The 27,433-nt window shown below is 38.5% G+C and overlaps 1 protein-coding gene across 4 annotated transcripts in view; it reads right to left on the minus strand.

Annotated features, from left to right (window-relative positions):
* SLC25A21 (solute carrier family 25 member 21) overlaps positions 1 to 27,433 on the minus strand; it is a 307,091-nt gene that overhangs the window by 18,969 nt on the left and 260,689 nt on the right. For 2 of the 4 annotated variants that reach the window (XM_058162290.1, XM_058162291.1), the window contains 3 exons: positions 15,479 to 15,545; positions 5,809 to 5,868; positions 1,022 to 1,129 (listed from right to left, as the gene is read on the minus strand). In XM_058162290.1, the coding sequence (XP_058018273.1) occupies positions 1,022 to 1,129; positions 5,809 to 5,868; positions 15,479 to 15,545 (235 nt within the window). The remainder of the gene's footprint in view (positions 1 to 1,021; positions 1,130 to 5,808; positions 5,869 to 15,478; positions 15,546 to 27,433) is intronic. The other 2 variants (XM_058162292.1, XM_058162293.1) reach the window with 2 other exon arrangements.

Raw genomic sequence — 27,433 nt, forward strand, 5'->3', positions numbered from 1 at the left:
GTCTCTTAGTTTTTAGCCTGGTGCCTTAACCGCTACACCAAACTGCCTTTGTGTTTAGTCCAGTGCTTAAATATATAATTATTAAATCATTATTATCTGTGATCAGGAATATAGGGTTGAAAAAATAGAGGGCTTTTCTTCAATATGTAGAAATTTATTGGCCAATTGTTGGATAAATCTGTTGGTGTGAATATGTGGAGAGATAAATCAACTATGCATGTTTGGGTCTACTTATGTTGGGTGGCCACAAATAAACATTAAAACAGTGTAGTATAGAAACTATACTTATTAAGCGCACAAGAATCTATTAAATCTGGCATCCGGATACCCTTCCAAGCGTACATTTGTTCCTCACTATATCTACAGTTGTTAATGTTAATTGTAGATATAGTGTTATATGTTGTTAATGAATGTTGTTATATATAGTTGTTAATGAATCAGGGGAACTGGCCAGCAGAGGTGATCTCTTTGTTGAATTCACACACTCACATCCACTAATGGGTTACATGACAGTGTTAGAATCACTTACTGTCCAAGAAATATGGTAGTTTACTCAGGCTATGACATTTAAACTTCTAATGCTTCTTTCCAATTGTTCATTTTTTATTAAACTAAGAATGTTTGGGAAACTCCATTACAAAATTTTGAAGCAATATTTCACTTGAGTAGAGCACAGGACTTAGTAAGACAAGTTAGGAGGAAAAAAACTTCCCCTCCTCCCCTTTCCCATTTTTTCCTTCTATTCCCTCTTCTTACAGAACCTGAAATTCATTTTTTAAATTATAATATAAAATAATCTTAAATTATTCCGGATTCATTCCTAAAACCTCCTCTCCTCTCCAGTGTATTTGATTTGATTTGTTGGGTATTTTGATGGAACAACACTTCTACTGGGATCTCCACTTATTTTTAACCAGCTCAAGAAATTCCCCTCTCCCCCAGAGCTTAATGAAGATATATACATACAATTCAGCAGTTCCATTCCCCAACATATTGAAAAAAAATATCCCAGTTACTCTACCTCTTTGAAAGCATCCCGATTCGCCTGGAGGCTAACCTTGACTACTTCAAAAGGGTTAACCACAACTGCTTCTGTTAGCCCGGATCCCAAGCCCGCAACTGCAAATGTCTAAAAGAGTTAAATCAATCAGTTTTCATGTGCAATGGTAAAACATCTCCATACATCACTTTGTAAAAACTGAACATTAAGCTGACTATTATGATGAAAGTGGAGAGATCAATTCTTCTGCAGTAGTGTACCATTCCTAAACAGCTTTCGTCCTTGATTAGATGTTGACAGTTCATGCAGAAAAAAAATAACAAAATCCACAAACCGCATTCCAAATATTCAAAATAAAATGTCAAAGTCCTATCAACAATGCATTTCCTTTAGCTGGAAAGAAAGCTTTGTGACTGTTTTAAGAAGCGCATATGGGGAAAAGCATATCATCCACTTCCTATTTAGGAAGAAAGCATGGCTGCATCAGGAATACTTGACCTATTATTATGTACATCGTGTATTCACAGAAGCAATTCTTTATATCACTTACAAGAAGTATATAAAACAAAGAGATAACTCAATAATTCTAATGCCAAGAATATACAGTATAATGTTGCTATTAAATAAATTGCAATTAAATGAATTCATTCATTAAATGAATGAAACAATAAGTTCTCCATGACAAATTTCACAACTGGAGACATAACTGACTCAGTAGCACTGAGTCAGATGTTCCATTTAAGAAATCAGCTAATGCTATAATATCTAAAAAAAAAAAGAATACAATGCACTGAAAACATCTAAATGCCTACCAGAAAACATTGTACAATAATTTTAAAGGACACTTATCTTTACTGATATATGGATAGTCCTTGACTTACAATCATTTGTTTAGTGACTATTTTAACGTTACAGCATCACTGGAAAAAGTGACTTACAACTGGTCCTTGCACTTACGACCATTGTACCATTCCTCACAATCCTGTGGGTGCTTGCCAATCAGCATGTATTTAGGACAGTTGCAGTGTCCTGGGGTCATGTGACCTCCATTTTCAAGCAAAGTCAATGATCCGATGATTTACTTAACAACTGCAGTAATTTGCTTAATAACCATGGCAAAAAGGTCATAACATTGGGTGCAACTCACTTAACAACAGCCTTGCTTAGCAATGGAAATTGGAACTGGTCCCAATTGTGGTTGCAAGTCCAGTACTATCTGTATTCACACAGAGACACACACCACAAAACATCTTGAAGAATCATTTCAGAGAAATATTTTTTTGGATTCAGAAGTTGTAAGATACTGAAAGTTTGGTGTGATTGTGGCTTCAGGACACACATCACCCCACCCCCTCCGGTTAGGATTTCTGGAACACACATGAACATTCCCAAAATACGCTTTACCAATATAAACAAATAATATTCACCATACTTGACAAAAGTCCAGCACAGATTGAGATGGTGCTTAAAACTGATAAAGCAGCAGCAAGACTTTTGTAAATCTTGTAACTTCTATAGAAGTTGAAACCTGAAATGAGGATAATTTCAGGAAATGCCTGAGACTCTTTAAATGAATCAGAGGGAGAAAAATGGGGAAATTGCAATGTATATGTGGAAATAATTGAATGTAAATTTGGCTCAAAACTAAGCATACTTACCTGGAATATACCCTATTACTACTAAGGACAATGGCACTCTGACCAAAGTTGCACTAGTATCGGTGGAATGGAACATCTGGGTCTTTGTAATTTATAAATTCCTCAGAATAATCTCATAATAGTCTTCTGCATATTGAATATGATGTTGTACATGATCTATATTTTTATCTGAACTGTTATGATTCAGACTTGTAGTCCTCTATGGTTAGTTCAATATAGAACAAGCAGCGTAAGCTAGGCTCTTCCAAGAGAACAGAAATCTCAAAGCAGACTCCTTCCATTCTAACCCCATTGGATAGATAGACAGTGCATTAGGAGGAATTATGTGGGATATGGAATGTTGTATGCACCTCCAATACTTTCATGCTAATTGGCAACTCCATCTGTTGAAAGGGGATGGGCGAGCCTGAAATTGGTCCCTAGATGACCTACTAGGTTGGGTTGCTTCGGATTGGAGTGAGATCTGGAATTACTTCTCAGGAATCAGATGTTTCTCTTCATTTTATCATCCTCTCCTTTAAGCCAGATAGTCCTTTATAGGAAACTTTGAAATTAATTCTTTTATTGGGATACAGAACCACCAGCTGATACTCTTAATGGAACTGAAGGTCATTGGGGACCCTTTTTTGTCCTTTTAATACCTCACTATTTATAAATGTCAACCTGCAGTGGTAATCTTCCATGAAGGATATTGACCCTAACCCTTTTTAACAGTGGTGATTGGTGAATAGCTTGAAGTACTTCCCCATCAGAAGGAAGAATTTTGAGGGCTATTTGATGACATGCTTGTTGTTTTGCTGAATATCATATCATGTATGCAATCAGTTCTCCCCTAAAGCATGGGATGAGGTCTTCTTTTCCTGAGGGCCCTCTTTTAGTGGTTACTTCAGATACATCAAATTGATACCCATGAGAAAAATTCAACTTCTTGAACATTGGAGTATCACAGTTCATTTAAAATTTTGAAATATCTTCTCAAGTTCCTTGGGCCAAGAGGTTTTGTAGGGTTATCCTCTGAGTGAGTTCAGTTAAAGGAGCAACAATATATGACAATTTAGATGTAATTATCTATGCCAGTCTATTATCGTTTCATTCAGACTACTGTTTTGTTTTTGGGTTGAACTGATTTGTGAATGGCTTCCATTTTGTCAGTTTGTGTTCTAAAAATTCCTTGAGCTACTTTCAGACTGTGGTACCTTATTTTCAGTTGGGCTCATGAGGAGTTGGGCCCTACAACAGTCAGTTACCTTCCTTACAAACACTTAAATACTTTATGCAGGTGTGCTAGATGTTCTTGCCAAGTGCTGTTGAAAATGATGATGTCATCTAAATTGACAATAGTATATTTTTCAATTTTCCATGCTTCCCAGGACCCAAACAAGTGTACTTTTCTTTTGCCCAGTTACAGCATCATAGCCAATTTATAAGGCATGATAATTGCAAATTGGCCAAGCTCATGCTGCAGTGGTTTTGGAACTCTGTGTGCAATCTGATCATTCAGATATGAAGATCCAGCATGTGGATTACAGGTTGAACATGCCTTGCATTAAGCATTCTTAATCCAGTAACTGCCTGTTGGACTGAAACCATTCATTGATGGGTATTACAGACTGTATATCCCTTCTTTACTCTGCTTAGCAATCAAGTATATGAGATATGTAGAGATTCTCCCTGACATGGATGTATATCTTTTGTTTTCTTCCTGACTCTTCATACAGAACACTGCTTGCCATTTCCTTCTGCTATGGCTTTATAAATGTGTTATACTCTATGAAACTCAATGAGCCCCTGTATTATTTATTCAGAGTATACTGAGAAATTAATCCTAGTACATACACCTGCAAGATGAATTACCATTTTCTCTGTTAAAAAAATATGCAGACTCTTTAATAATTTACTTCGTGTTCTTTGGAAAATATGGAAGTCCAATAAAGGGAGCATGAGGGGATCTTTCATGAGTCAGAGACAATTACAGTGATGTAATAGTAATATGGTAGTTAAACACAATATGTTAAAAAAAGTGATCATTCCCATTTCCTAAAAACCTTCATTTCCATTGCCTGTTAATGTACGTTTTAGTAGTTTTCCAGTTTATATGATAAGCAGGTATATGACATGCTTCTTAAGTTTGTCACAAAATTTCCGCTCAAAGAGCCAAAAATTCAGCAAAATACCCCTAGTTTCTTAACCCATTTAACAAAAAAATTATTCTCCAGATGATCAGGATGTATTAATTGTCCCTTCCAATTGCATTTTGCTAACAATTTAAGAGTCATCTATATGGATTGATGGCCGGGCCGCCAACTTTCTAGGATTTCTTAACATTCATACTATCCAAAAATCTTAAAGCAGATTTACTCCCATTGCTCAAACGAGGGTCACAGAGAGAAGGGAAATAATTTCATGACATCTTGAAGCAGGTTTACCAGAGTAGCAGTGGCTTGATTATTTTTCCTTTCCTTTCCTTTCCTTTCCTTTCCTTTCCTTTCCTTTCCTTTCCTTTCCTTTCCTTTCCTTTCCTTTCCTTTCCTTTCCTTTCCTTTCCTTTCCTTTCTCTCTTCTCTCTTCTCTTTCTCCCTACTTTTCTTCTTCATTTGAACTTTTCTACAAAATTTCAGCAGAATGATTTCAGGAGGTTTTGGAGATGCACTAATCGATCAGAAGGCTGCATGTTTCCCATGCACTGTGGTTTGCCTTCCTTGTTCACATAAACAATTATACTGAAATCCAGGCTAGCAAGAGCAAAGGCTCCATTTGTACAGTATAATGTTTTAGAGGTTCCTCTGCAGCTAGAAGCCATCTAAAAAGTCTCCTCCCAAAACTGAAGGGGCTGCCAACAGAGAAAATATCTGCTCTTTTTTCATTGCCGGGGCATAGGAAGAATTGGAAGTGCCTATCAAAATGACAAAAACAGCATTGCATCTTTATAATGCAAGTTCTGCCTGCTAGAGCCATACACATGCACATACAAATCTGTTTATATATGAATAAAATAATTCGTTATTAGTATCCAGAGCATTGGTATGTCATTCACTTTAACTTTGCCTTTCTTCCTATCTCCACTGTCTCACCTAATCTGAAGACAACATACTATGTAATGCAATATATTATATGCATTTGTATATTTCTGAATGGCAAACAATCACTTACCAAAGCTGGTGATAGAGAAACATTTCCAAGTATTTTTTTGTACTGTTCAAAGGTGAAGAACTGGAAAGTAAATAAGGAGAAATTTAAAACTCAAGAATAGAGATTTTTATCACAGAAAGCTGTTTACCTTTATTAGTCTAAGAAAAGACAAAGAATGATTTGATTTGGTTGTACATTGTTGAATGATTAGTGTTGCACACATGGTTTTGGTTAAAACTGAATCAAACAAATGTTCTCAGATCATTTAAAACATTTATTGGAAAGATACAGTATACACAGCAAGAGAGAGAGAGAGAGAGAGAGAGAATGGTATTATACAATTATACAGTCAAATTTATAGTAGTTTCATATCTCAGCATTGTCCTCTTTAAACTTTATACTCCTTTCATCATACTTTACTTCAGAGAGTAAGCTACCTTCTCTCATGTGTTTAGTTTCTTATTCCAAAAACAATATTCCTTTTACTAAAGTATGGAAATCTTTTTTATTTATTCCAGTTAGTGAATACAACATGATTTTTTTCTTTATTTTTACTGTTTTACTGTTTAACAAAAATATACCATCAAAATCTGTTGATAGTAAAATTAATACTCTCATATAATCACTGTTGTAGCAACTAATACAATTTAAAATCATTCTAGATTTTTTTACAAGGATATTCTGGTATCAAGCAGAATACCAAATCTTGGTAATTTGTCTGTAACACAATTTGTTCTTACAATAAAAAAAAATGTATTGGATTAGACCAGTGGTGGGATTCTAATAATTTAACAACCGGTTCTCTGCCCTAATGATTTCTTCCAACAACCAGTTCATCAAACTCCTCAGAAAGTTAACAACCGGTTCTCCCAAAGTGGTGTGAACTGGTTGAATCCCACCACTGGATTAGACGCATAGGAAGTTAAAGCTCATCTTACAATGCGACTTTCTTTTCCTGTTTATCTATAATAGAGTAGACCCTAAGTCTTTCAAAGAATGGGATGCAAAAGAAGGGAAAAGTGGCAAAAACTGGACACAGCAGGAATATTGATCTTGTACTGATTCTTAGTTGCTGATTTGTTCTAAACCACCTATTCCAGGGGTGTCAAACTCGCGACAACACGTTGTCAAACTTGTTTCCCCCTTGGCTAAAAGTGGGTGGGCGTGACCAGCATGTGACGCATCCGGACCACGGACCACAAGTTTGACACCCCTGACCTACTCTCTTCACATATTTCTTTCCAAGACTTCTAGGTTTGTGATGGCTGCGGTGTGGCTCAGGCTGTAAGAAGCCTGTTATTAAACACAGCTGCCTGCAATTACTGCAGGTTCTAGTCCCACCAGGCCCAAGATTGACTCAGCCTTCCATCCTTTATAAGGTAGGTAAAATGAGGACCCAGATTGTTGGGGGGGCAATAAGTTGACTTTGTATATAAATATACAAATAGAATGAGACACAATGTAAGCTGCCCTGAGTCTTCGGAGAAGGGCGGGATATAAATGTAAACAAAAAAAAATGGCTTCTGCCACATTAGCATTACGCATATTACACCTGTTTGCCTTCCCACTGAATTTCAGACCACTATTCATAAAAATAAATCCCAGATCTTTTCCAAATACTATCTATTTGGTTTCTCTATAAAGTCGTAGAAACTATAAAGTCTCTATATAGGCCAGAGAGCTGCAGAGTTAGCACTTTATATGCAAATCCATAGCACAGATCCAGATCCAGATTTGCTTGCTAGCCAATATATTTTAAATTAAAGGACAAAGAAAATAAGGCATAGGGAAGAGAGGGGTAACCAACCAGCAAGTTATTGGCAAGAAGAAAACCTGGGGTGTATTTTTATTTATTTCAATTTGTCATAACAATTCATTTGTAGAGGAATGCAAATTATTTTATTTTATTCAGAAACCTCATAACAATATTGATACTTCTATGAACAAACCAGAAATGTCTGAAGCTCAAGTACCTTTTGTGGTAAATAAATAAATACATTAATTAAATTTTAAAATATTTATAGAATGAGATACAATATAGGTATCAAGAAAATACTCCACAGCATTTTTCACCAGTATTAAAATAATCTTACAAGCATTGTGCATCACATCTAATTGATTTATTACTATTAATTAACTTAATTGTAGTGAATGAAGTCTAGAAACCTCAATAATACATTTGCAATCCACTTTTCTATGACTAGTTTATTTTGAAAGAATCTACTGAAGTCCAGTGGGTTTTATTCCTGTGAAAGTGGGTATAAAATTTGGTTCGTTCTCTAGGAAAAGTAAATAGTTGAAGCGATTTGAAAAAAAAACTGCAAAAACCAATTGGTTGTTGAGAAAGGTTGTAAAAATTAAGGAAGCATAACTATAAGTCCTTGGCACAAGAAATCAGTTAGATTTTCATGAAATATATTTCATGGAATTTTTATATTCCTCATGTTTCCGTTATTTTTATTAAAAATTTGCATTCAAAATATCAGTTGTTTTCTAAACGCATATAAAAATAAGTTATGTAGACATTTTGGTTTTTATTATATTTCTGAAGCTGAACAAAACCAAAGCAAATATCCAGTTGAACTGGAGAAAACAAGTGAGTGCAAATTTAATTTGTCCAAAAAAACCCAAAACAAACAAACAAACAAACAAACCCTAGTAATTTTTCCTTGCATGGCTTACTATGGTTTACGTTACTGAACATCTCTAAATATTTTTATTGCTTAAGAATTCTAAAAGTTCCATTAAGTTAAAAAAATGCTTTCATCACAAAATCCAAAGAAAGATGCTGTTCATCTGGCAAAGACACTTATAAATCTTAAGGGGTGAGGGTGGGGGTGGAGGGAAATCCGGTATTTACCATATGTCCCAATAACCTTAATATAAAAAAGTCTGGGAACACATGCAAAAGATGTATTTGCCCAACAAGATCATCTGTTAAGCATTGTACTGGCACTGTTCATGTCTTTTCTTGAAGTCCAGACTAAATCTGGGCTGTAAAATTTGGCTTTTCATCCTTCAGAGTTACCAGCTTTCTTTTAGAAGGGTGGAGGAAGAAAGACGGAAAGAGGCACAAACGCAGGGAGAAAGGATCTGAACTCTTCAAAATGAAATTGTCTTTGACACATGGCGTCCAAGTGACATACTACCTTAATTATAATGGCTTTATTTTTACATGCAAATGGATTTACGAAAGGAATAGACAATTATATTTTTCTTCTCAACAGGAACTCAGCCTTGTTTGTTTATCTGAATGATCTTTTATCAGCCCAGCAGTTCTATAATTCAAGGCAGCTTTTCTCTGAAAGTAACCAAGATGAAAATGGCAGGTAGAGATGCAGCTGTGCAAAATTACCACAATAGAACTTAAATTACAGTATCAAATGTGGAAGCGATTCCAAGGAATATCTGGTACACTCCCCGAGCCTTCAAATGTGAACTTCTGTGATCAGAAAACCCTCACTTTCATTTCTATGAGTAACTAACTCCCAATAAAATAGGACTATCTAAAATTTCCCAATGATTAAGCAACTATTTAACACGGGGGAAAAAAATTATGAACATCTTTTTCGAGAGCAAATTTCTTTCTAAAACCTACAATAATTGAAGCCCATATTTAACAAAATGTTTGTATCAGCTTAGTGTGTTAGTTGCTGTGTGAGAGGTTTATTTGTAAGCATATTTTATTTGTCACAAAATGTGTGAGTTGTTTGTACACATGCGTGCAAATTATCATTTTTAAAAAATCAAAATCAAGCACTCCGTGTTGTTTTCTTCTTTTTCAAACTATGCGTAGCAAAACAAGAACAATAATTGTACTGGAAATGTAAGGAAGCTTCCAGGTATTGATTTCCATCTCTTTTAGTAGATAAAATCAGGCTGCTACTGTCAATAACAGTGTGGCATCTGCAAGACACTCAGCTTTCTATACTTTTTAAAGTGATTTAAGCAGTTTAGCTTACATAAAGGCATCATAATATTATATTATATTATATTATATTATATTATATTATATTATATTATATTATATTATATTATATTATACTATATTATATTATATTATATTATATTATATTATATTATAATCTCTTAAGGGCACTGTCAGAAAGACCTCAAAAGACTTGCAATATTTGCAGTTGCCCCAGCATAAAGGGAAAGTCTTAAGAGGGATGAAAGTCATTATAGCTAATCAATGGCATAAAATGCTAACTCAGTGTTAAACTACTCAATACTGTAGGTCTAGCTCTGAGTTAAATACAAGAAGATAATGTTTGGTGTTCCTTTTGGATAGTATTTTCCCTAATAGTATTTTTTCACCAGAGGAAGAAAGATAAAATAATTTGAAGATTTACAATAATGTATCTAGGATTGTTCCATTCCCCCCCCCCAAAGCAAAATGGAAACTTCCTGAAAAAATACCCCAATTATGACTTCATATGTATAAAATGCTAACTCACAGGAGAAAAAAAAACTAAAAGAAATGCAGAGGAGAAAAATAAGAAGAAGAATTGAAACAGAAAGGCAGAACTCTAAACAAAGACAATCAACACCATTGCAGTTTGTTGCAAAGCTCCATTGAAAGTTGCTTAACTCTTCATTTATTTTCCAACAGATTCCAATATTTGTGGACACAGCCTTGCATTTATCTAGCCCCAGTGTAACATTTCCCTGATGCACTGTTTATTGTTTTTTTTTAAAATAGTCTGGATTGTATCATTTATATATTGCCTTTATGATTCCGCATAAGCACAGAGAAAGCAAATCCTAAACGTGTTCTAAAATAAATGAATAAACTGGGCAGAAGCTGTGGGGGGTCGGGCTGGAGGAAAGAGGAGACGGCCAGATTCAGGGCTGGCTGCATTTTATTCTTATTCTGGCTATGGAAATGGAAGGGTTTTGTTTTCAATGGATTCAACACTTCTCTTAATTTGCTGTGGAATATCTGCTTTCTGTTTAAGTGACAAATCACTGAAAATGTCCATGCCGGAAACAGAAGGGTTACTGGTTATTACTGACTATTTTGACCATGTCCTAGGGACACCTTACAGTTACCTATCCAAATCAAGAAAAGCATGTTTGGAGCCCAAGCAGTAAATTTAAGGTTCAGAGCTTCCCTGAGACAATTTAAAAGTAAGGTTCTACATTTAGGCAAGACAAACAAAATGCACAGGTACAGTATATGTGGTACCTCGCTCAATAGTAGTAACTGTGAGAGGGATCTTGGAGTCCTAGTGGACAACCATTTAAATATGAGCCAGCAGTGTACAGCAGCTGCCAAAAAAGCCAACACAGTTCTAGGCTGCATAAACAGAGGGATAAAATCAAGATCACATGAATTGTTAATACCACTTTATAATGCCTTGGTAAGGCCGCGCTTGGAATACTGGATCCAGTTTTGGTCCCCACGATTTAAAAAAATGTGGAGACTCTAGAAAGAGTGCAGAGAAGAGCAAAAAAGATGATTAGGGGACTGGAGGTTAAAACATACAAAGAACGGTTGCAGGCACTGGGTATGTCTAGTTTAATGCAACGAAGGACTAGGGGAGACATGATAACAGTGTTCCAGTATCTGAGGGGCTGCCACAAAGAAGAGGGAGTCAAGCTATTCTCCAAAGTACCTGAGGGCAGGAAAAGAAGCAACGGATGGAAACTAATCAAGGAGAGAAACAACCTAGAACTAAGGAGAAATTTCCTGCCAGTTAGAACAATTGATTAGTGGAACAACTTGCCTCCAGAGGTTGTGATTGCTCCAACACTGGAAGTTTTAAAGAAGATATTGGATAAACATTTGTCTGAAGTGGTGTAGGGTTTCCTGCCTAAGCAGAGGGTTGGACTAGAAGATCTCCAAGATCCCTTCCCACTCTGTTATTCTGCTTCCTGTTTTTCACATTCCTGGGTCACGTGATCCCCATTTGCACCTTTACCAGCCGGCTTCTGACAAGCAAAGTCAACAGGGCAAGGCAGATTCATTTAGTGGCTGCACAATTCACTTAACAATTGCAGCCATTAGCTTAACACTCGCAACAAAAAGGATTGTAAAATCAGATGTGATTCACTTAACAACTGCCTGGCTTGGCCATGGAAGTTCTGCTCTGTTGTAAAGTCCTCGACTTACGATCACAATTGAGCCCAAAATTTATGTTGCTAAGTGAGGCATTTGTGAAGCGAGCCTTGCCCCATTTTGCGATTAAGTAAGTTCAATGAGTAACCCGGTTGTTAAGTGCCTTCCCCATGGACTTTGCTTCTCAGAAGGTTGCAAAATAATAATAATAATAATAATAATAATAATAATAATAATAATAATAATAATAATATTTTAATTTGTATACCGCCCTTCTCCCGAAGGACTCAGGGCGGTGAACAGGCAGATAAAATATACATACATACAATAATTAAAAACATCCCTTAAAAAACTAATTTAAATGCCCAAAATATTAAAAAACGTACTTCCCCATAAAATCACAGAATTTTAAAAACCCATCCAATAAAAATAAGAATCAGGCTAGTCCAGCCATACGGAATAAATAAGTTTTAAGTTCGCGAAAGGTCCTAAGGTCAGGTAATTGTCAAGTCCGAGGGAAGTTCGTTCCACAGGGTGGAGCCCCACAGAGAAGGCCCTCCCCTGGGGCCGCCAGTCGACACTGTTTGGCTGACGGCACCCTGAGGAGTCCCTCTCTGTGGGAGCGTGCGGACGATGGGAGATAGAAGCCGGCAGTAGGCGGTCCCGTAGATAGCCCGGTCCTAAGCCATGGAGCGCTTTAAAGGTGGTAACCAATACCTTGAAGCGCACCCGGAAAACAACAGGTAGCCAGTGCAGTCTGCGCAGGATAGGTGTTATATGGGAGCTCCGAGACGCTCCCTCAATAACTCACGCAGCCGCGTTCTGAACTAGCTGAAGTCTCCGGGTGCTCTTCAAGGGGAGTCCCATGTAGAGAGCATTGCAGTAGTCCAGGTGAGAGGTAACGAGCATGAGTGACTGTGCATAAGGCATCCCGGTCCAGGAAGGGACGCAACTGGCGGATCAGGCGAACCTGGTAAAATGCTCTCCTGGAGACGGTCGCCAAATGGTCTTCAAAGGACAACCGACCATCCAGGAGCACGCCCAAGTTGCGTACCTTCTCCATCGGGCCAATGATTCACCCCGACAGACAGCCGCATCTGCAGCTGACTGTACCGAGGTGCCGCATCCACAGCCACTCCGTCTTGGAGGATTAAGTTTGAGCCTGTTCCTCCCCATCCAGACCCCTACGACCTCCAGACACCGGGACAGCACTTCGACAGCTTCACTGGGGTGGCCCGGGGTGGAAAAGTACAGCTGAGTATCATCAGCGTACAGCTGGTATCTCACCCCAAAGCCACTGATGATCTCACCCAGCGGCTTCATATAGATGTTGAACAGGAGGGGTGAGAGAATCGACCCCTGCGGCACCCCACATGAGGCACCTTGAGTCGATCTCTGCTCCCCTGTCAACACCGTCTGCGTCCGATCAGAGAGGTAGGAGAACCACCGATAAACGGTGCCTCCCACTCCCAACCCCTCCAACCGGCGCAGCAGGATACCATGGTCGATGGTATCAAAAGCCGCTGAGAGGTCTAATAGGACCAGGGCAGAGGAATAACCCCTATCCCTGGCCCTCCAGAGATCATCCACCAGTGCGACCAAAGCTGTCTCCGTACTGTATCCGGGCCGGAAGCCGGACTGGAACGGGTCTAGATAGACAGCTTCATCCAGGTACTGGGGTAGCTGACATGCCACCACACTCTCAACAACCTTCGCCGTGAAGCGAAGATTGGAGACTGGCCGGTAGTTCCCTAAAACAGCTGGGTCCAGGGAAGGCTTCTTGAGGAGGGGTCTCACCACTGCCTCTTTCAAGGCCGCGGGAAAGACCCCCTCCCGCAAAGAAGCATTTGTAATCCCCTGGAGCCAGCCTCGCGTCACCTCCTGAGTAGCCAGTACTAACCAGGAGGGACACGGATCCAGTAAACATGTGGTGGCGTTCAGCCTACCCAGCAACCTGTCCATGTCCTCGGGAGTCACAGGATCAAAGTCATCCCAAACCACCTCAACAAGACGGGCCTCAGAACCCTCGCCTGGATCTACCCAATTTTGATCCAATCCGTCCCGAAGCTGAACGATTTTGTCGTATAGATAACCGTTAAACTCCTCGGCACGCCCTTGTAGGGAGTCCTCCCGCCCCTCCTGTTGAAGGAGGCGGGTCACCCGAACCGGGCCGCCCGGGCGGTTATCTGCCGACGCAATGAGGGGGGAAACGTAGGAACGCTTCGCAACCCTCATTGCCACTAGGTAGGTCCTACTATAGGACCTAACTAGTGTCCGGTCAGCCTCAGAGCGGCTGGATCTCCAGGCACTCTCTAGGCGTCTTCTCCGGCGCTTCATCTCCCTCAGCTCCTCGGAGAACCAAGGAGCTGGTTGAGACCGACGCCGGGTCAGAGGCCGCAAAGGCACGACACGGTCCAAAGCTCCAGCCGCGGCCCGTTCCCAGGCCGCAACTAGCTCTTCAGTCGAGTCGTGGGCCAGGTGCTCGGGGAACGGCCCAAGCTCTGTCAGGAACCTCTCCGGGTCCATCAGGCGCCTGGGACGGAACCAGCGTATTGGTTCCGTCTCCCTGCGGTGGTGGGTAGCGGTCAGAAAGTCTAGACGAAGGAGAAAATGATCTGACCATGACAAAGGTTCAACAACTAAATCATTTAAAACCAGATCATTAGACCACTGGCCAGAGATAAAAATCAGATCTAGGGTACCTCCCCCGACGTGGGTAGGGCCGTCAATTAACTGAATCAGGTCCATGGCCGTCATGGAAGCCATGAACTCCTGAGCTGCTGAAGATGCTACACCGGCTGATGGCAAATTGAAATCCCCCATGACCAACAGTCTGGGGGTTTCAACTGCCAACCCGGCCAGCAACTCCAACAGCTCAGGCAGGGCTGTAGTCACGCAGCAAGGAGCCAGGTACGTGATCAACAAGCCCACCTGAGTTCTACGACCCCACTTCACGAAGAGGGATTCACACCCAGCTATCTGAGGCACAGTGGTTTCCCTCGGCTCGAGACTCTCCTTAATAATAACCGCCACCCCTCCACCCCTACCCTGGGCCCTCGGCTGATGGAATGCTCGGAAGCCTGGTGGGCACATCTCCACTAGGAGGACCCCCCCCTTCGGTGCCCAACCAGGTCTCCGTAATGCCCATAACGTCCGCGGTCCCTTCCTGAATAAGATCTGCAATCAGGGGGGCTTTATTAACCGCGGACCTGGCGGTTAATAAAGAGGGTCACGTGCCCCCCTCCCCCGGACACTGCGACTGTTATAAATGTGAATCAGTAGTAAAGCATCCAATGTAAATGTAGGGAGACCTGCCTGCTAGTTAGGAGCGGTAGAGTTCTTTTGCACCCACAGCTGGAGAGGCTTCTCCACTCCCTCCTAATGTCCTCTGGCCAGATATCTTGGAAGGGAAGTAAAATTACTTTCTTACTTATAGTAATCCCAGTTAGAAGAGAATATTTGTAGCTCTGGAGTTGAACTATGGAGCACTGATGATTGTACATAGTTGGATAATGAAACATCTGCAAGGAAGCAACCATACTCAGAGAGTATGAAGGACCCCACAGTAATCTCAGTGTAATTACTCAGAAAGTAATTTTTCTCTCTTTGGGATGATGGAGATTGACTTACCTTTACTGCTCTTTTGGGTGTTTCAGCCAAGATTGGAGGGAGGATACCTTTATAGAAACCAAACAAGCTATTGAATAAAGAAAGACAAAAAAAGAACATTAAAAAATACCCAGGTATGTATGAACATTAGCCAAGTGGTAATTCTGTTTTCATTTCAGAATAAAACAACTAATCTCAAGGCTTTCTTAATTATTCAGAACAGCCCTTATTGTCAACAACTGAGTTCTGGTTTTGTACATATTGTGTAACTATTGCTGCGGTCTAAAATTACTTCTCCTGAGATAATACCACTGACTTCAACAGGATTAAACTAGAATAAATTCTTTGAGGACTGTAGTCCAAATTTTAGTTTACACTGAAACAAGAAGCGTAATTGCAACAAAACATCAGTGCAACCCATAGAATCTATGCAGATTAGATTACTTTTTTCGTAAATAGGAAGCAACTTTTTCTGCGAAAAAGAAAACGAGATGGGGGGTAGGAGTGATTTATTTACTGCTGACTGTTTAAGTAGTCAGGCTTCAGGCTGGCAACATCATTTTTAATAAAGGAAAATGATTACAAAAAGTGAAAAGAAGGCTTGGAGAACACATTTTGGCTCTTTGGAAATGTGATTCGATGTGCAAGTTGACTACTTGGCAATTTAATTTTATTATTAGATTTGAGCATATTTTCCTTAAACCAATCCAGTTCAATTACTTATGTCAAGTCAACTGAATCTGAGTTTTTGTGTTGAATCTGAATAGCATTATACTGTCCTCCTGTGGCCCTTTGTTACCATTTTATAACTAGATTTCCTTTAGAGAAAATAGTGAAAGCAGATTCTAAAAAGCAGTGCTGCTTTCTAAGACACAACAAATGCTTCTTAGTGCTTGCTGCATTAAAAGGCAGTCTACAGCAAATTCTGTGGGGTGGATCATACAGAGGAAAGAAATATGCACCTACCACCCTTTCCCTCCTTTCCTCCTGAGGTCCCTATCCAACCTTAGATTTTCAAGAGGCAGGATTAAGAATGAACAAAAATCATACCAAGATTTCGGTAGCTGCAATGGATGCCAATCCATTTCCAAGCCGTGCTATTGATTTTTAAAGCTCTGGACAGCTGCGATATCTCAGGGATGCCTCTTCCCATTAAATACTTGGATGAATCTTTTGGTCTCTCCCTGCCAGGGAGCAATGAACAGGGGCTTCTAGTTGGCAGGGCTCTGCTTTCGGAATACCCTTCTCAGGGAAACATGACTGATGTCCAGTTTGAATGACGGTTCAAAACCAGAGAAAGACATTTCTCTCCTCTCAAGTATTTTTGGCTTCTGTATTCAAACTGAGGATGGACCTTGCTTTATACTGGAACAGTGTAAATTTCTATGCTTTCCATGCCATCAGTTACAGCTACCACACTATTACTTTTCTTTTAAAGCTTCTAATATTTTGTAATTCTCACATGATTTTTAGCAATAGACAGAAGCCTGCCTGACACACATATGACCTAGTTTTCGCTTCAGATATGCATGCATTGTGCTACTGTTGCACTGAGAATGGCTTAATTTAAAGACAGCCAGTGTGTCCCAAAGGAGAGATAAACTCATTGCACATAGAAATTATAAATAGTACATAAAGAAAATACATCCAGATGTCAGGGGTGGTTATTTTATAGTCTCAGAGTAAAGGAAATGGCCACTGAGAATTTAAAAAATGCAGGTAGGTCTGCTATCCAAGTGTTAATAAAAATATATCCTTAAGTTTACAACAGATACCCCATTACTTTTATAGTTGAGTTAGATTTAATCAGTTGTTGTGCTGGTGACTGATGATCAATACACAGATGGTTCTAAAGGTTTTACAAATCTGAAATATTTTCTGTTTTATACTGTACTAAATCCTTTTTTTTCTGCCTCCTCCGTCTTTGTTTAGACTGTGTTTATACTTTTGTTACTACCCTCGGACGAGCACAATTCCAGCCCCCAAGACCATATTTTTGAATTTGAAAGAGTTAACAGTTACATGTTAAAGTGAAGCGCAGTTAAAATGCATTATTCTGTTTCAACATTAAGCATCTAAATGAACATCACCATTCAATTGTGTTCTGGGCAACCACCCAAATTCGTCTTTGCTATAGTTGATTTTGAAACATTACAGTCAATCATATCTTCCCAATTTGTTCTTCTTTAAGGCTTTAGGCATCCTTCTGGTTTCCATTTCTTGTTTGGAAGCCTTGAGTCATCCATTTTGGCAAAATGTCCAACCCAAATCAGTTATTTTCTCCAAATTATATTGAAATTGGGATCTTGCTTAGTTTGTTGTTTTCCTCCCCTGTCTCTCACATAATTTTCCCTTTAAGGATCAAATACAAAGCTGATTGAAGGCATGCATATAATATCCTCTTTCTTCAGTTGCTGTCAAATCCAAGCCTGTTACCCACATAGCTCTGTAATTGAAACAATGACAGAAAGTACCTTTAGGGCCATATTCACTTGCCTTGCATGAATCAGGGGTTCACATAATTTAGATGAATTACAGAGCTCGGCAGCGTAGATGTACAGAATGATCAGTGTGTTAAATGTATATTACTGGAATTCAGAGGATCTTTTCAGTCAGGCAAATTGGAGATAAGGGTTTTGGGTGGGTTTTGTTTTGGGTTTTTTTTTTTTTTTGCATTCCTTGTATTATGCAATTCATATTTCCACTGAAACCTGAATATAGTCAGCCCAATCTTTATTCAAAAGAAACCAAAGTCCGAAAGTTTTTGTTGCTTGCTTCTTCGTATTCTTTCTTTTTTGCTTTTATACTTATATGGTGTATGAGTAATAAATCTATAGGAGTTAGGCTCCCAGTAACAAAATTAAATCAAAAACTCCATCTCTTTATCAGTTAATGTTTTATGGCATATCAGTAACCTGAGTTGAAATATAATAAACTCTAAAATTATTTTAAATTTGAAAACACTATAGTGTGGCTTTTTCATTAGATATATAGTAAAAATTTTAAAAAATGAAGGGAAGAAAGATATATTGCTTTGGACTAGCACATCTATCAATAAAAATAAATTGAAGTGGTATGTAAATCTTACAAATAAATAGTATTCATAGATAACTTACAACTACTATCATTAAAACAACTACTAATGTTTCCAGATGTTTTACTTTGGTGTTCAGATAGAGGATGTTGGTAAACCTAAGAACCACTTTATTTCTTCTTTTATTTGTCATATCTAATTTGCTCGCCACAGCCTATATAAAATTTTTATTATTTGTGGTGAAATTCATCTCATTTGCTGGTTTCTCTTTTACTTTAATTTCAATCATTATTAGCTGGATGCATTATTCAAGTATGCATTAATTTGCATATATTCATTTTAGAATTGTATAAGCAAAAACATTTTTAATGATAATGTGTATAACTTTAACTTTGTGAATACAACTCTATAGTATGGATGAAATTTAGCTGTAAAAATTGAAATAAAGCATACAAAATGCATATGCAACAGTTAATCCAGTGCGGTTGAATACAGACCTAATGTTTTAAGGACCACATATTTTGCAATTTGGATGTATTAGTACCTCCAGATTTCATACACCAAATTAAAGTCATTCAGGATAGTCAGATGTGAAAATATCCTACTTCAATCCAAGGAAATTTAGAATTTATTCAGATGCATTATTTCAAGTGATCGTCCTCTGATGTTTGTTATATATATATATATATATATATATATATATATATATATATATATATATATATATATATAACAATATATTTATATATATATATATATATATATATATATAAATAAAATGTATATATATGTTTTCTGAGATTTCTGAGACTAATCTGAGCACAACCAAGCCCCCACCCAATCAGTTCAAACCCCTACTAGCAGTCTGCTGCATGTATGGATTGGAGGGGTTTGAAATGGCTAATGTTGCAGTCAAAAAAGAGGAACCAACTTCTTCCCTGGTCCAACACCTTAAAGCCACAGGACACGATATTGACTTTAAAAAGACCAGAACTATCGCCAAAACTGAACACTTTAACAACAGAATAATCAGAGAAGCCATCAAGATAGAAAAACGCCCACACAGCATGAACAAATGAGATGATACCTCCCACCTACCAGCCATTTGGAAATCCACCCTTATTGACAAACGAGTCGCTAACACGAGGAATGACACCAGACCCACACTCACGAGGTCCACACAGGATGTCACCACCACACATCCACCCAGAAAGCAGACCCAAACCCACACTGATCATGAAGCATGACCAAGGACTAGAAGCCAGACCACAGCTGCAACATTAGCCATTTCAAACCCCTCCAATCCATACATGCAGCAGACTGACACCCACTATGAAGATGTAGCACGACTACAAACACGAAGCCAAACAACAGCAATGCAGCTCACCAGCTCAAATCCCCCTGCAACTCAGACTAATCTGAGCACAACCAAGCTCCCACCCAATCAGTTCAAACCCCCACTAGCAGTTAAAAAGGAAGAAACAACTGCAATCACACATTGCTCCCAGAAGCACGAAGCTGAAGCCTGAAGATGACGAATGAGACTTTGTTGAAATGTCGCCAATTTTACGCGGGAGAAAACCCGAATAACCAAAGACCTACATATATATATATATATATATATATGTTTTCTGAGGTTTTCACGGGTGTTTGTATATAGGTCTTTGGTTGTTCGGGTTTTCTCCCGTGTAAAATTGGAAGTGTCTTGGCGACGTTTCGACGAAGTCTCATTCGTCATCTTCAGGCTTCAGCTTCGTGCTTCTGGGAGCAATGTGTGATCGCAGCTATTTCTTCCTTTTAACTGCTAGTGGGGGTTTGAACTGATTGGGTGGGAGCTTGGCTGTGCTCTGATTGGCTGGGGTTTTTTCTGTGCTCTGATTGGCTGGGGGTGTGTCCTGTGTTGGTGGGGGCGTGGTTGTGCTCAGTCTAATCTGTGCTGCAGGGGGATTTGAGCTGGTGAGCTGCACTGCTGCTGTTTGGCTTCGTGTTCGTGGTCGTGCTACATCTTCGTAGTGGGTGTCAGTCTGCTGCATGTATGGATTGGAGAGGTTTGAAGTGGCTAATGTTGCAGCTGCGGTCTGGCTTCTGGTCCTTGGTCGTGCTTCCTGATCAGTGTGGGTTTGGGTCTGCTTTCTGGGTGGATGTGTGGTGGTGACATCCTGTGTGGACCTCGTGAGTGTGGGTCTGGTGTCATTCCTCGTGTTAGGGACACGTTTGTCAATAAGGGCAGGTTTCCAAATGGCTGGTAGGCGGGAGGTATCATCTCGTTTGTTCATGCTGTGTGGGCGTTTTTCTATCTCGATGGCTTCTCTGATTATTCTGTTGTTAAAGTGTTCAGTTTTGGCGATAGTTCTGGTCTTTTTAAAGTCAATATCGTGTCCTGTGACTTTAAAGTGTTGGACCAGGGAAGAAGTTGGTTCCTCTTTTTTGAATGAGTTCTTGTGTTCTTCAATGCGTGCACTTATTCTTCTGTTGGTTTGTCCAATGTATGTGGTGGGGCAGGCGGTGCATGGGATTATCTATCGCCAAAACTGAACACTTTAACAACAGAATAATCAGAGAAGCCATTGAGATAGAAAAACGCCCACACAGCATGAACAAACGAGATGACACCTCCCGCCTACCAGCCATTTGGAAACCCGCCCTTATTGACAAACGAGTCCCTAACACGAGGAATGACACCAGACCCACACTCACAAGGTCCACACAGGATGTCACCACCGCACATCCACCCAGAAAGCAGACCCAAACCCACACTGATCATGAAGCACGACCAAGGACCAGAAGCCAGACCGCAGCTGCAACATTAGCCATTTCAAACCCCTCCAATCCATTCATGCAGCAGACTGACACCCACTATGAAGATGTAGCACGACCACAAAGCCAAACAACAGCTATGCAGCTCACCAGCTCAAATCCCCCTGCAGCACAGACTAGACTGAGCACAACCAAGCCCCCACCAACACAGGACACACCCCCAGCCAATCAGAGCACAGAAAAACCCCCATCCAATCAGAGCACAGCCAATCTCCCACCCAATTAGTTCAAACCCCCACTAGCAGTTAAAAGGAAGAAACAGCTGCGATCACACATTGCTCCCAGAAGCACGAAGCTGAAGCCTGAAGATGACGAATGAGACTTCGTCGAAACGTCGCCAAGACACTTCCAATTTTACACGGGAGAAAACCCGAACAACCAAAGACCTATATATATATATATATATATGTCATATATTCTTATTTTGCAGCCATAGGAAATTTACAAACTATACATTAAAACATATAACTAATTCTGGAGACATTTTGCTCAAACTGTGAAAAAGATATCATACTCAATATCTTATTTTGACATTATTGGAGAAATATTCTAAGAAAAACTTGCAGTGCCGTTCTCCCTTCTGTTATCTAGGTTTGGGTCTCTTCATCTGCTCTGTCAGGACACAGATGAAAAGTTTTCAAAAACTTATTATGGTATTATACTTATTGAGAGTCTGTAGCATCTTGGATAGATAGGCACGGATATGCTAAGAAATGAAAGAACCCCAATAATACCTAATAATAATACATACAAGCAATCTACGGGATTTCAAACAGCACAAAGCCATTAGCTAATCCACATTCTGTCACCTACACATTTCTAAGCAAGAATGTTTTATGTTTGCATACATGTATCATAATAATGGTATTTCAATAACAACCTACTATAAAGTTTGTCTTGTTATTTATAATGACTGTTCTGAAGCACAGTGGGCAGTTCCACCACATACAAACTGCACCTTTGTGATGAAAGTAAATATTTACTTATTATTCTGTACTGCATCGGCTAATTGTGCACTCTAATAATGAAGGCTGTTTGGCCGGAGAGCCAAACCACTTTATTAAGATGAAATTCCTAATGAATTCCCCAAATTCATCTGAGTTCATCTATTCTCTAAGTATCTAAAAATATACTTCCACATGCTAAGTTTGATAGCTTTTAATTCTAGACTTGCAGTGGAATTTAGTATTTGATTCTATTTAATAGCTAATATAAATGGCATGCTATGTTGGACAGAATAAAAGTACTGATAGAACATGAGTAACTTTGAGTAAATCAACAAACCTTATTTCAGATGCATTTCCGAGTAAAATCTTACACATAGAGTGCAAATCTGTATTTCACATTCTGTATTTCATAAGAACATAAGCAGTGCCTGCTGGATCAGACCCTGGCCCATCTAATTCAGCAATATCATTTTCACAGTGGCCAACCAAATTCACAAGTCTCCAGCTGATGGTTTTCAGAGACAATTCTATAGCCATCAAGGCCATCATGCAATATCTGGGGGTTGGGGGCAAGATTAGCTGAACTAACAAATCTCAAATCTGCCAACATTGAGTGTTTTATCTTGATCCTCTCAACATGTATTGAAGCAGCAAAGAAAGTTTTAATATTTCCCATTCATACAAACACTGTAACATTCCCAAAGGAAGAGGAAGCCTTTATAAGCAGAAGGACACTGACACCAATATCCCCTAAATTCCACTGACAAAATTATCTAGCCTGGTAATGAATAGTTCGGAAACCAACCGACAAGCTCGCAGAATGAACCTCCACTCCTCATCCTACAGCTACAGATATTCACCACTATTGCAAGCCTATCAATATTTTAAAAGAAAATTGCATATATTGTGCAAAAAAGTTAGACTCTCAAATGGAGAAAATGCTAATGCATTCTATATTCTACAGTGAAAAATTATTTCATAGAATTGTCTCAAGAGCCAGTAGGTTGGCCCCAAAACCTGATGAGAGTAATAATCATAATAATTTAGTAAACATGAATAGCACCCAAAAATCAGTATCAGTGTAAGAATACACAGTGAGAATAATCACCAAATTTAGCACCATCATTCATGTGACTGATATTCTGGCATAAGACTGAGATTTCCTTCCTTCTCTTAATACCTATTAAGAGACTTTGCTATCTCTTGCTGAAAAAAGCCCAGACAGACTTGTGGGAAATTTTAGCTGCCTTTTCCATATTAGACACACCTTACAATATATTCTAGAAAGGAAGAAAGATTCTAGAGGAAGAAAGATAAGAAATAAGTATCCTATTTCTTTAGCAACAGAAAGTGAAACTGGAAATAATGAACTTTTTATTTTGTAAGCATACTACCCAGATTTTGCCTTTCTTTATGCAATTTGCAGTGACACTTTATGTTGTAACATATGTGTGAATTTATGTCATCCATAAACATATCAACATATGAAAAGTATAGGATGAGTACAGAGATAAACACATACATAAAGAAGATGTTTCTTATGACCTCAGCTGTGTACTTTGCTGAAAATCTAAATCATTAGTGGTTCAAAAATTCACTCAAATTGTTCTGAACTTTAGAATTCCCCCCCCCCCAGAATTCCCCCCTCCCCACGCCTTTAACTTAAAAAAATTACAATTGCAGCCAATGTAGTGTACTGCACTTGTGGCAGATACACAATTTTAGTAAATTGAGTTAAGGCACAAAGCAGCCTTAACAGCCTTAATAAACAGTATTTCTAGGATTTCTACTCTGAATTAGTGAACAATTTTACCTAGGGCAATTCTGTACAGCATCCTAAATGGTCTTGTGCTGTTCCTGGCCATTTCTGAAGCCAATTTTAAACATTCCAGTCCAGATTACAATTGTTTGGTAATGGCTAAACTGGTGCTTACTCTGGACTATAATCTCTACAGGCCCCGATTTGTTGTTGCCGTGCTCCTGTTTTTCCCATCCATGAAAGAGGCAGCCCCCATTGCCTCCGTTCATGTGGGTGTCCAGTACCTTTATTTTCCTTTTAGGAATTGTTTTCTTTTCTCCTTCCTCCTTATTCCTTCCCTTCATTTGTCCCTTCCCTTCCCTTCCCTTGTTCTTTCCCTTCCCTTCCCATCATATTTGCAAATATGGAAGCCTTTATGTGCCCATCCCAGGTTCTCTCCTCTAACCCTAATGGAAACTCTCTTCTTTTTGCTACTTTATTATAATGCCATTGTTTCAATACTGTAACCATTAAAGCAAAGGGTACAGATTGTCCCATTGTTTCTACATTCTACTGTAGATCTATAGAAACCTTTCAGCAAAGTGGTGGTAATAGGGAAGCTTTGCAGTACTGTTTGGAGAACATCAGAAATGACTCTGACAACTCAAGTGGAAATGCCTGAGTTGAACAATAACAATACCTGGTTAATGAGAAGCTTGGTTAACATTTTAAGGTAAGGCCTGAATATTGGAATAAATAATAATGTTAATATTTCAGTACATTTTTCAGCAGATATCTGATAGAACGAAGATTTCTTATTTAGACCTGGGATGGAACAGCCATAACTCCCAAGTATAAGAAGGGTTAATATGATGTGGAACTTTTTTCTGTTCTTTCTGACCATCTGCTGTGTATTTCTATAGCCCTACAATTTTCTGTTGGGAGTGTTTTCTATGGCAGTTGTATTACTGCAATCTGAGACATGATAGAAATGGCTTTTGGTCTAAGATGCTTCAATTTCTGTGCAGAGAAATGGATTAAAATGATGGTTCAGCTTCTCTTTTTACCTGCCACTGATGTTAACATTTCATGTCCAAAAAATACACTGCAAACATTAATAATTGGTGTAATATCCTTGTTGTGATTATGGCATGGGTGTGTATGTTTGCAGAAGCAACTGGCAACCATCGATCAATAATTTTAATCCTAATTCATTTGGCAGACAAAGAATGGGATACAGTCAAAGTAATTGAACATAATTGATTGGTGTGGGAAATGTACTGGCAGGCAAAAACATTTGGTGGACATAAAAAGGACAAGAGCAAAAATGATGTGCTAGTTTTGAAGAAATTAAGGTTTCATGGTGGACAGAAGCCTCTCCTTCCCTTTCCCAAAATATGTTGACATTTATTTACAGTAGAAGCGGCACTAATGGCCAATTAAGGCTATACTGCTTCCCCAATGCCTTCTTCTAATAATGCAGAAATACAGTGCAATAGTTATAGAGGCATCAAGGAACTGTTTAAAAATAGGATAGGACAGAAAGCAAACTGAATTGGGAAGGAACGATCCAAAATGGTAATTGCAGAGCAAAAAAATTACTAGTTGTGACAGTGCTTTTGCAACCTGATGAAGATTCTGCAGCCTGCAAATAATCCCTAATTTTTTTTTTTTGGGGGGGGGATGAGAACAAGAAAAGAGATCCCCTCCCCTCCAAATGGTCCCCCAATTGCTGTTTTAAGCCAGCAATTAAAAACTCATCAATTAAGAAGAAGCATCAACTGTTAATTAATCTGTTGAAAATAAACAATGCATATATAAATAAATTAAAATGTACGATTTATATCCATTAAAAAAAGCTGAGACACATATATTCACTGGGTGACAATTGTATTCTGCCACTTTCGCAAATGTATATTCCCCAGCACACAAACTACCTTGGCTTTTCCATAGTTGACTGTCTATTTACAGGAGGAAAATGCGAAAAAAACACCACCACCCTTTACCTAAAGTTTTTTTTGATAGAATACCTCTTTATATCTCAGATTGTCAGAACTGGCTGACTGCTCAGTATGCATTTTTAGCTGTCCAAACACTACAACAACAAAAAAAATAGAGTAGGATTCTTTTTGGCTTTGCTAACAAAACTGCCCTTTGCATAACAGGTACAGCAGGAAGCAGCTACTGCTTAAATATTGTACCACACCTATGTCTATTTGATTTGAAGAATGTAAGAACATGTCTCTCAAACTTTTCTCATGTATAAAGATATGGCAATGTTTTGTCTTACTTCTGATGTCCAAAAAGGCAAAACTTTCCAAGCCCATGCTGAGTCTGCAGACAATTTAGATGAACATATGCTTAATTGAATTAAGGTCTTTAATATGGTCACAAAGCTTGGATTAAGAATGACAACTTTTCATTACATATTAATAGCATTTGCATAAAATAATTATCATCTTTTGGATCTGTATATCCACAGACATTCACTATGTGAAGCTAATAGTAACTAGCTGCCTCTTAAATCAAGAATTTAAGACAGTAAAAAAAAGAATTTAAGATAGTAAAATGCACTGAATTTTTAAAAAATAATTTTGAAGTTATATCAAACATGTAATTTAACATTAAATGTGTAATTGTACAAATCTTGTTTTCACTTAAGATTATTTAAAAGTACCAATTTCTGTCTTAATAATTGATATGTAGAGAGCTATAACTACAGGTAGAATGATTTTGTCTGTAGCTATTTGAAGTTTGAAACACAAGTTAAACATTTGTGCGCACAATATTTTGCAAGTTTCTTGTTTAGGAATGCATGTATCACTTACATTGTATTAATTTAAGAACCTTATACCCACTGAAATCTTGAAACTCTTGTGAGTAAATATATTTACTTGTATTGGAGTTCACAGTTTACACTCCCCCAATCTCATTCTAAGGTCATTTTGTAATTTTTGCAAAAGTAAATTGTCTAAACTAGAAGCTATTCAAGGTATCCTAAACTTATGAAACTTTCCTTTCCTGTTAAACTGTTTCCAGAGCAGCTTGTTCCAGAAGGGGAAATAGAATATTCTAGAGTTGTCCAGGAATTTTTTTTTCTGGAATTGGTGAGTTTGCACATTTCTAATGAAAATTATAGTGTCGGTGTGCACATTGGTTCTACCAAGAGTATAATATGAATTCTTGATCCATAATTAGAGCTATATAGATAGTCCTCAACTTATGCCCACAATTGAGCTCGAAATTTCTGTTGCTAAGTGAAACATTGGTTAAGTGAATTTTGCCTCATCTTATGACCTTTCTTGTCACGGTTGTTAAGTGAATCATTGCAATTGTTAATTTAGTAACATGCTTGTTAAGTGAATTTGGTTTCCTCATGGATTTCACTGGTGAGAAGGTCACAAAAGGGAATCACATGACACCGGAACACTGCTACTGTC

Source organism: Ahaetulla prasina, chromosome 1 (assembly GCF_028640845.1).
Source record: "Ahaetulla prasina isolate Xishuangbanna chromosome 1, ASM2864084v1, whole genome shotgun sequence".
Classification (NCBI taxonomy): Eukaryota; Metazoa; Chordata; class Lepidosauria; order Squamata; family Colubridae; genus Ahaetulla; species Ahaetulla prasina.